Source organism: Solea senegalensis, linkage group LG8 (genome assembly GCF_019176455.1).
Source record: "Solea senegalensis isolate Sse05_10M linkage group LG8, IFAPA_SoseM_1, whole genome shotgun sequence".
In the NCBI taxonomy this organism is placed as follows: Eukaryota; Metazoa; Chordata; class Actinopteri; order Pleuronectiformes; family Soleidae; genus Solea; species Solea senegalensis.
The window spans coordinates 8,112,268-8,122,904 of NC_058028.1; the positions used below are offsets into that span (position 1 = coordinate 8,112,268).

General features: G+C 42.4%; 1 protein-coding gene across 1 annotated transcript; it reads left to right on the plus strand.

Annotated features, from left to right (window-relative positions):
• The first annotated feature begins 2,300 nt into the window (after positions 1-2,300).
• On the plus strand, positions 2,301-10,298 carry ostn (osteocrin). Its single transcript, XM_044032012.1, has 5 exons — positions 2,301-2,344; positions 4,588-4,677; positions 6,419-6,651; positions 7,698-7,843; positions 7,948-10,298. Exons 1-4 carry the CDS (start codon positions 2,339-2,341, stop codon positions 7,783-7,785), a joined length of 417 nt encoding a protein of 138 aa, XP_043887947.1. The 5' UTR covers positions 2,301-2,338; the 3' UTR covers positions 7,786-7,843; positions 7,948-10,298.
• The last annotated feature ends 339 nt before the right edge of the window (positions 10,299-10,637 follow it).

Below are 10,637 nucleotides of genomic sequence, written 5' to 3' on the forward strand. Positions count from 1 at the left end.
GACGCCACTGGTGGCACTCGACGGAGCAGATGAAGCATGATGGTCCTACTGCACCAGACTCCAGCAAACCTGGTTTATCCTGTCATGTTTTTGAAGAAGAGGTGCTGGTCTGAGTCCTGCAGGTCCAACACGTGTGTGTTACGTGTGTGTGATGTTGAATGAGTTGGGGGGGTGATCAGGGAGGTCACATGACATCACCATGAGCACAGAAGGTCGTCGCTAATTAAAGGGCGGGCAGACTGAGGGGGGTTTTTCCGTCATTATTAGCCTGTTAGCTGCAGTGTCATTACCACTATTAGCCCAGGTGTGTTTTCTCAATGATCCAATCCTCCGTCCTGAATGAATGGAGAGAAGGATGAATGAAGAGATGAATGGAGGTCATCGGGCCCCGGGGGGACAGGCCACCATGGGAGAGAAGCCTGTAACCCCTAGCAACAGCAACACAAAAACAAAATCCTCTGCACGAACTTGAACCTCCATCCCGAAGAGAGGAATTAAAGTTATCATGCAGAGTCAGAAACATGTTTACGAATAAAATCTGTATTCTTTGGCCACGAGCGCAGAGAAATTCATATTATGATCACATAAGAAGCTATTGTCAGATTTGAACACTGGATTCTTCTGTTTACATGTGAAGAAGATCAGGTCAGATGTGTTCCCACCAGCAGGAACATCCAGAAAAGGGGCGGGGCCTGGGTCGAGTTGTGGGCACTTACCCACTCGTTCGCTCACTAAACTCACACCACAAATGTGTCTTAAATGAGACTAAGTCACATGGTTGGTGTAGTGGTTAGCACTCCTGCCCTTGCAACAAGAAAACCTGGTTTTGTGACCCGGTCAGAACAAGGATCTTTCTGCATAGAGTTTGCATGTTTTCCCCATGTGTGCGTGGGTTTTCTCCAGGTTCCCCAGTTTCCTCCCACAGTCCAAAAACATGCAGACACATTGGACACTCTAAGTTGACTGTAAGTGTGAGTGTGAATGGTTGTTTGTCTCTATACGACCCTGTGATGGACTGGTGAACCGTTCAGGGTGTACCCCGCCTTTTGCCCTGTGTCAGCTGAGACTGACAAAAGCCCCCCGTGACCCTCATGTAAAGGATAATGCAGTAGAAGATAGATGGATGGATCAGATTAAGTACTACTTACCCCAAAATAAACATTTAGCAGGTGATAGTTTAGGTACTCGTTTCCTCTTTTGTAGAAACAACGGAGAACCAGAAGGTCGTCTTGCTCTCTCTGTTTGTTCCAGGAAGGCATGCATTGAGTAAAAACATGGCTACCAGCAGAGATGCAAGGGGAAACTTTTCCCATCCTCGTCGACAAACTTTGTCTTGCATCTTATGATTGGTGCTTATTTAGAAAAAGGAAATGAGAGGAATCAAGAATCAGGCACTTAAACAAGGGTTCAAAGTCAAAATAAGAGCAGAATACAAAATAGAAAAAGGCTAAATGTTTCCAAGAATTTGTCAAAATATACTAGTTTTTCCATGATTTTCCCTGGGCTGCTAATCCATTGTGTTCTGCACGCATGGGTTCAAATCCCATCCTTGTTGTCAAACTTATTGTTAAAGCGCACACAAACAATGCAAGTCAACACACCTGATTCCAGTCAAACAAAGATAAGACAATAAGTAAATTATGAAACGACCTGTTACTCATGTACATTAGCTTTGCGAGTTATTTAAAACAAGATATTTGGTAGCATACTGACTCTGGGTGTCAAACACTTTAAAATGATGACATTATTAAACTTAACAAAAGGCTCAGCTACGCCAGCCTAAACTAACCACATCTTAAGAACACTTTCACTGCATTATGTCGCTGATAAACAGCCTTTTTTCAACAGGAAACTGAAGTTTGTAAACTGCTCACTCTCTCACACCAAAGGCCACGGAGAAAATAAGTGTTTTCAGCTTGTGGTGACACGGTGGTCTGCTGCTGAATGAAGTCTCAAAATAACACATTTGAACTCACTGATGGAAGCAGCAGGGGATCACCAACTCGTGTGTCGCTGTGAGGTAAAATTGCTGACCAATTTATTTTTACAAAAAAGTGGAAAGTGACCTGTAGAAGGAGGAGAGAGGAGGAGGAGGAAAGGAAGGAGGTGTGATGAGTCCCTGGAGCTTTCATTAAGAGGTAATAGGTCTGATGATGACACACACACACACATTGTGAGGAAAAGAAGCACAGGAAGTAATGTCACAGGAGCGGGGATTCTCATTGGACAGGAGATTCCCGGGCAGCTGCTATAAAACCTGATGTGAAGCAACAAGAAGAGACGACACAGAAGGACAGAGACACAGAGAGTTGCTCCTCCTCTCACAGAGATTCCTACAATGAAGGTACGAGTGTGTGTTCCTGTATGGGTATCTTTGTGATGACCAAAAAACTTATATATCTCAGGAAGTGAGGACATTTTGGGAAAGTGAGGACATTTTGGCTGGTCCTCACATTCTGACACCCATAACAATGGCTTTTTCAAGACCTGGTTTTAGGGTTAGGGTTAGAATTCAGTTTAGGTTAGGGCTAGGCACTTAGTTGTGATGGTTAAGGTTAGGGAAAGGGACTAGGGAATGCATTATGTCAATGAATGTCCTCAATATGAATGCTATGCAAACATATGTGTGTGTGTGTGTGTGTGTGTGTGTGCACGTGCATGCACACAGGTGTACATAGGTTTACACTCTTGCAGCGGCAGGTCACATTTTCAGCAGCTGATTTTAAGTTTAAATTTGAGCTTTGATTACAGCTGTGATCGGATCCTGTGCATGACTCATGCCATGTACAGTTAAAAAATACTTAAAGTAGTAATTGTTTTATTGATGATTAACAAAGCTGTGTCCAGTGTGGTTTTCTGATGAGAGACATTTAACATGTGGTGATGAACAGGTGGACGAACATCAAAGTTTTAATTTAGTGTTAAAGTGTTGATGCAGTTTAACTGCTGATGGTGCGTTCAAGTGAATGAATCTGTTAAAGTGAAGGTTCAGTCTGGTGCTCTGCAGGGAGGAAATAGGGGATTTATGTGAATATGTGTGTGTGTGTGTGTGTTTGTGTGTATTCACATGTGCATGAATGACAGCATCAGCATCTGATCTGTCTGCGTGTGTGTTGTGCGCACAAGTGTCTGCGTCATTAAGAATGTGTGTTAGGCTGAAGGCAAAGGTTTGTTTCTGTGTGTGCGTGTGTGTAAGGAGGGGGAATGCAAGAGCGTGCATGTCGGAGAGCGTGCACGTGCTGTTCAGAAGGCGTTTATTTGCAGGGATGGAAAATGCTAAAATTAGCAGATGTTGCTGGACAATACACTTTGCCCATCAACTGAGCTAAAACTGTCCTGCTGTGTGTGTGTGTGTGTGTGTGTGGTATCATGGTAGATGACTTTAAAACTTGAGAAAATGTCACGTCCCAATTCCAGGCTTCAAATGAGTTCTCTGCAGATTTTCAGTCAAATCAAGTACCAGTCAAATCAAGTACTAGTCAAAAGTAATTCTTTCAACCTAGAATTAGAGCAATAAAGTGTAATTTTCAGTCAGTTTAAAACATTACAGACACATTCCTGAGCACTAACTTGAACAGTACCTCTCTGTTCTCTCTATGTGTGGGTAAACACAGGTAAACCTGCAAAAAAAAAAAAATACTGAAACAAAAGTAGTTTGATTCCTTTTGTTTTTTTCTCCAGTGAATCGTGTTTGATGTCACAAATGTAGACAACCAACATGTAACACTTCTTTCCTGTCAGTCCTGCTTTAAAACAGAATCATTTTAGATCGCTGGAAAAGATGCAGACACATTTTTTGCAGGTGTATATATTACACTGACACAAGTACAAAAGATGGTTACAAAGTTTCACTAACATTTGCATCACGGTGCTCCCTCCAGGTTAGGGTCAGGGTGGTGGTTTATGTAGTATCTGACGTGGAATCTGACCACTGAGTAAAAGAAAAAGTGTGTAACCTTTAAAGTAGTTCTTGCAGACTTAAGCAGAAACAGGTTAAGGTGAAACTGGTTCATTGGGTTAGAATCAATACGTTTATTCACCACCAATGTTAGACCAAAATGTAAGTTATGACGACAGATCAGCAACGTTACCCAAATGTGCTGAAATTAAGGCTCTTATCTGTCGGGACCAGAGTGAGGATGCCAGCATCCTCTTTAGTAGAAGAACATTTAAGAAACAATGTGAGAAAGACACAATATATCAGTGAAAAAGTGTTATTTTCTTTTTAGGATATGAAGTGGAGAAAAAAAAACTATGGAGAAAAACTAGACACAATTATTAGAAATAAAAAAACTCAAGTACAAATGTGCTTCAAAAATACAACTTGTTCTTCTTTTAACAATACAGACCAGCTGTTCACTGAGACGCAAAATGTTGCCCTCCACAGGGAAAAAAAAAAACATGTTGAAAAAGTATTTTAAGGAAAACTATGTAAGCCCCAGGTTCAATAAACAACTTATGCCACTCACATTTGAACTGACCACATGAAAGTAAAGCCTGTCTAACTGTTTCTCGATGTCCACACTGTCACAAAACATCTGGGTGTTTTTACGTCACCAGTTAATGTTTATGTTGATGTTGTTGTAGATGCAGTCCTGTGGCTGTTTGCTGTTTACCTGCCTGCTGGTCATTACTGTGCTGCACTGTCATGTGGATGGCTTCAGAGTCCAACATCAGGTCAGACACACACACACACACACACACAGTCTGGTTTCCATGACTTCAGAGGACTTTACATTGACATTGACTTCCTGGAGGCTTACCTTAACCTTGACCTAACCTGAACCTCATCCTAACCATATGTCTTCACCTTAAAATGTAACAATTTACATGACGGGGACTTGGTTTTAGTCTAAGTTAAGGGTAAGCAAAACCTTATCCTTTAACTTTACCAGGGCCAGTTAACGCTAAAACCTTCACCTAACCACGATCCAAATCTTAACTTAAACAGAGCCTCAGAAATGTGGTTCTGCCTCATTAGGACCAGGTTTTGGTCCTTGTGAGGAGCAGTAGTTCCCATGGAGTCTTCTGTTTATGCCAGAAAAATTAAAGAGGTATCAACTACAAGTATCTCACACACACGCACACACAGTGTGGTATCAAATCACTGACGAAGCCAAACCAAATGGCTCCGCCCCCTTAGGAGCCTGTTGCCAACATCAGCTGATCAAGGTGGTTTCTGTTTAGTCTGGACGAAACCCGATCGTCTGAGTCATCGAGGGCCGAGGGCGGACGGGAAGTCAGACTGTCGGGGTCATGATGTAAGAGGTGATGGTGTCCTGACGTAAGAAAACAGTGAACGGAGCGGGAGACTTGTCTCCGCCGAGGCCAGTGTTTTCTGTACGGAGACGCCCTCAGAGAAAACACATCGCAGACATGAGAAAGAGACAGGTTATGAAGAGTTGATTCAGGAAGAGTCAGTGGTGATAAAGAGTTGGACGACGACGGGTCCACTGAGGAAGAGTTGGCTGATGAAGATTCAGGTGAAGAAGTTCCACACGAGTCTCTCTGTGTTGCCGACATTCCCACACTCCAGTTAGTTAGTTAGCTTTGGTTTTGTTTAAGTAGAGATGGCTGAACATTAGGCTTCTGCTGAAGCGGGCATGTCATACGTTTGAATCTCCTTCGTGATGGTAGGAGTTGGAAATGATTGTTGCGTGGGTGCAACAGGCGACACATTTCATGTTGTGATTGAACAGGCGAGGCGGAAGAAGCACACAGTGGAACAAAAGCAGGACAAGTGAGGTCACAGCAAAAGACAGACAGACTTAAAGAGTGGATGTAGAAAGAAGATGCTCCACTTCTGTCCATGTCTCTTTTTTTTGCGTTTCCTTTAGGAATAGTACCAAAATAACTGGCCCCAACCGTTCCCTTTTTTTGGTACACTTGCCTTTGGGTACCAGAGTAATGGTACGGTACGGATGGAGCCAGACCCACCACAGCCAGCTGATTGGGAGACAGAAAAACGTCACTCCCTTATGACTGGTGTTTCTTCAATGTCCGCAGTCTTGTCTCATACCAACTGAGCAGGAAAAAAACCTGCTGGATGTCCTCCGTTGTTGTCTCTTGTGTCACATTGACATTGTCGTCGCACCTGTACGCGCTACGTATCTCGCTGACGCGGCCATCAGGCACAGCGCACATTCTGCCTACCAAGTAAAGGTACTGTTATCAGTCAAAAACGCAAGGCTGACTGAGGGCTTTACCGTTCCAAACTGTACCATACCATGATGGAAACATGGTTATAGAGACCACAGTGTTACTGTACTGGGTAATTACTTAGAATTGCACAGGGGACAAAAGAGGTTCAGCACTGTAGCTTTGAGAGACTGACGAAGAGTCAGATGAGGACTGAGACTGATGAAAAGTTGTAGTTTTAATATCCACTCACCTGTAATTTCTCACGTCTGTGTTGCAGCGTGTGGACCGACCCGTGTCCAGGCCTCTGATGGCTCTGCACCTCCGCCCTGGAGGAGTGAAGAGGGAAGGGGAGGAGCTAACAGCCAAACTGCTCCGGATGGACGACCTGGTGAGAATGGAGAACGATGTCATGGAGCCAAAGAGGAAGAGGAGTTTCCCCGGGAACAGCTCACCTCTGGACCGCCTGTCAATCAGCTCCATGGAAACCAAACAGACAACAAACAAGCAGAGGTAGGACGAGTGTGATGAAATCTGTGGCTCTGTTAGAGGACGACACTTTTCTCCTTTTAATAACAAGAGGTTTCTTTCAAGTTGTTTGATGCTAGACCAGTACATTTTTAGAAATGTGGTTAATGCTTAGTTTACTACATTTATAGTAAAGTGTGACCAAATGCTTAAATCAAGTGACACACTCTTATTTTCAGAAGTTATCAGGTAGTCCATAATCGTCACACACTTTCTCCTCAACCCTCTCCTTCTTCACTGGGTAATGCAGCAACTGCCCTCCATTTCAAGACGTTTGCGTCACGCAAATATGTACTAAAGTTCAGTGTTGGAGTGACTGAAGCAAACAAAGCAAAATTAATGTCCCAAAAATTCACATTACCTTGAATAGAGTGCGGCTCAGGCCACATTTTTCTGAAGACCCGGGTTCGAGCCCCGGTTGGAACAAGGGCCTTTCTGCATGGAGTTTGCATGTTCTCTCCGGGTTGGGTCTCTCCTGCGATGGACTGGCGAACTGTCCAGGGTGTACCCCGCCTATCGCCCGATGTAGCTGAGATTGACACAGCACCCCCCGCGACCCTCTGGTGGAGGATAAAGCGGTAGATGATGACTGATGCATATGTTTGTTAAATGTTTACACCAAATTTTCAATAAATCACCTTGAACAGCATTTAAATTCACCCTGTGTTTCATTAAAGCAACTTTAGTGAAGGAATCTGACACAAGTCCGACAATCATTTCAACCCAACTCAACCAGTCAGGAGCTGGGATCGGGGTCTCCATGCTCTAACCTGGAATGACTGACACAAAATTCATTGTGATTAACCTGTGATCGCTGATTTTTCAGTGCGAGCTGTTAGACTAGATGATGAACAGAGACTTTTACTTGTTTGATATCAGCCATTTCACCACTCGAAAGCCTGCAAACACAACCTTTAAGTTGCTTTCACAGGTCTTCTCCTGTTAAACTGTATTTTGCCCCTTTTGTACAAACTTTTGTTTTGGTTAATCTACGACAACGTTCACCTCTTAATCTTCTGTTTTCGTCCCAGCAAAGTTGTGGAGTCGCCACGCCGACGAGTCAATCCTCCACCCATGGACAGGATTGGCATGAGTCGTCTACCAAACAGCAGAGGGTAGACAACAACTACTTCCCCAGATGACCCGCCCCCTCTCCATAGTGCCCTCCTTTGACCAGGTACAGTCACTGCAGCTGTCGTTCACATCATTTAATACGTTTCATTTGTGATTAATGGCATTTTAAAAAAGTTGAAATGGCCTTTGTACCCTCTCTCTTCATAGATGACTCCCCCACAGATGCATGAAACAGCCAATCACAGACTGCCAGTCACTTGCTGGGACACGCCCACCACAGCCTCTCACCCGTCATTCATCCTTTCACCTTTGCCCCCTCACAGCCATGAATGTTTAATGACGATGTGTTCAGGTGTTGCTCTGTAGATCCATAACACGTTCAGATGTGTCAGGACCAAAGAAAAGACTAAAACTAAATCTTTTCTCAGATCCATGAAATGTGATCGATAATTGATCAGATTAAATATTTATGTCACAGCCGTACAGTCTTAATATAAAACAGAAACATAATCAAAACTGTGTCGTTTCCACGACTAAAATCACAGTTACAGTGTGGTTGTGTGAGGTACTGATATAAAGTCAATGATGGGAACACAAGGAAAAACAGAGTTAAGCCACAACACAAAGTCTCACCGAATAAAATCTGCATCTACTTAAGTCTTTCTTTATCTCGCTCTTACATAGCCTTTTCTAAGAGGAAACTAAAGTTTGTAAACGACTCACTCTCTCACACCAAGGTCCGTAGATAAAATCAATCTTTGCTATGTTTGTATAATATATAAGTAAATCAGAATGCAGATTTAACACCTAAATCACACATTTGCACTGGACCTTTAGTTTGGGAGAGTGAGGGGTTTCAATTATTTTTTGTTTTATTTTTTTTAGGTTTGTTTGTTTTTTAACCAGTGGGAATGTGGAGTCAGTACCTTCTATAACCACACATTAACAAAACTTCAAATGAGACTGAATTCAAAATGTGTTCCAATCTGAATCCCTCCGTTTTGTAACTCTCTGACTATCAAAAACAAACAAATGCACTTGAACGTGTCACCACCCGACCAGAGGAGTCTGCCGCCTCAACACTCAGACTGACACGACTTGACTTGAGTTTTTTTTATCAGCAGTGCAGGGCTGTTTACAGCAGGACGACACACTGAGATATTAACGCTGCACAGTGACACCACTTATGTGAAAGCAGGAGCCTAGCAACAGAGGGATTACCTGGGATCCTGAGTTGAGATCAGGGGCCCATTAGTCCACAGCAACAACAGATTCACTTCTATAATTGGCTGTGTGCAGGAGACGACATCCTGACTATGTTTAATACCATTACCTTCTGTGTGAGCGCCATGTACGACTTTGTTAAAGCACGCCCTTTGTCAACTGTACATATAAAAAGCCTTCGACTTAATAATTTTCATTTTAAGCAATTTTTACCCTTGAATAAATATACAGTTGATGATTAATTTAGTAATTGTGCTTTCGTTGACCTGCTCGTAATTGCTTAATGCTAGGCTAGCCTCCTCAGCTCCTGCCATGTGGGAATTTTTAAGTAAACAGTTATGAATGCAGAGTCCATGCTTTGGCACAACCATTTCCAGAGTTTACCACCTGGAAAACAGCCTTTGCGATAAGGTCAAAAATAAACACTACTGACTGATCATCGAAAGTAAAAGTCAGTTTCTGGTTTCAGGAGTCGTTACACGGCTATTTAATTACATTTCTGTTGAACATTTAATCTTTAGTCAATGTTCAAAAAATGGAAAGAAGTCAGGTCCATTTTTACTTTTGTGCATCGTTTCTGATCAATTCCACAGCGTGGGTTTCCAAACAAATGGGTTTTCTGACTTGTAACTTCTAGTTAGGTTAGAGAAGCATGTACATGTCTAAGTGATAGAGTGAATAGAAATGCAGTCTCCTCTCAGGGTAAGTTTCCCATCAGAAAATTCAAGTGGTCAGGTTGTTTTTTTTTTTTTAACCTTGTATTAAAGACGTTTCCTCGATAAAAGATGAATGGAAAATGTATTGTTTCTAAATTTGTTTAAGACATGTCCAACTTCCAGAATATTCCTGTAAGAGCCGACGCCCGGCAGTGATGTTTTCTGGTGAAAAACAACTTCCTGTCAGCTGCAGATTCAGGTTCTGCTGCATCAGCGCAGCATCAGTGTATGAAATGAACCATAAAGAGGATTTATAGGACGACGGTGCGACACGGTGGTGCAGTGGAGGTTCAAACCTCATCTCATTGTTCCTGTCTGTGTTCAGTCCTGCTCACTGCTGCTGGTTTTTAATGCTTTTCACTGCCTTGATTTTCATTGTGCTTTAATAAAGAGTTAATGATCCCATGCTCACACTTTTTGTTTGTAAAGGGACAAATGTGGCCAAAAAATACAACACTTGCCACTTTTCATTACAAGACTGATGGACTCAGATCTCTATAAAACGTAAAGCCAACAGAAAGTAAGCCATTTCTAAGTTGTTGTATAATCTGCAGTTGTCAGACTGTGTCAGTCTTTGAAATACTATATTTTAGACACTATGCCTGTGGCTGCATGGCAAATAATCAACGTCAACATTAGAGGAGGTTAATCTGATTCATTAAACTGTCTCCCTGCCTCACACTTGACATGTCAATGTTCAGGTACAGTGACAGCACCACCGTGTGGTTACAGGAAATACCACCTAAACAAATATTTGACTTCACTTACATTTTCAAAATTTGAGCATTTTACACGTTTGTTAATTTTAAAACAAAATACTACATATTTAACCTATGCATTGTTTCTTGGCAACACTGTAAAGTGGAGGTTTTTGTGGATGTTAAATACATTTTTCAGTGTTGCCCAGACGTCCTGTTCAGAAATGCATCTGTTTGACACGTTATTCATGTTTTTGGA

What these genes read in the sequence shown, in the direction of transcription:
- ostn (XM_044032012.1), top strand. An exon ending in GCTTCAGAGTCCAACATCAG is followed by an intron (nt 4,678 to 6,418) that starts GTCAGACACACA and finishes TCTGTGTTGCAG; the next exon opens with CGTGTGGACCGACCCGTGTC. An exon ending in CAGACAACAAACAAGCAGAG is followed by an intron (nt 6,652 to 7,697) that starts GTAGGACGAGTG and finishes TTTTCGTCCCAG; the next exon opens with CAAAGTTGTGGAGTCGCCAC.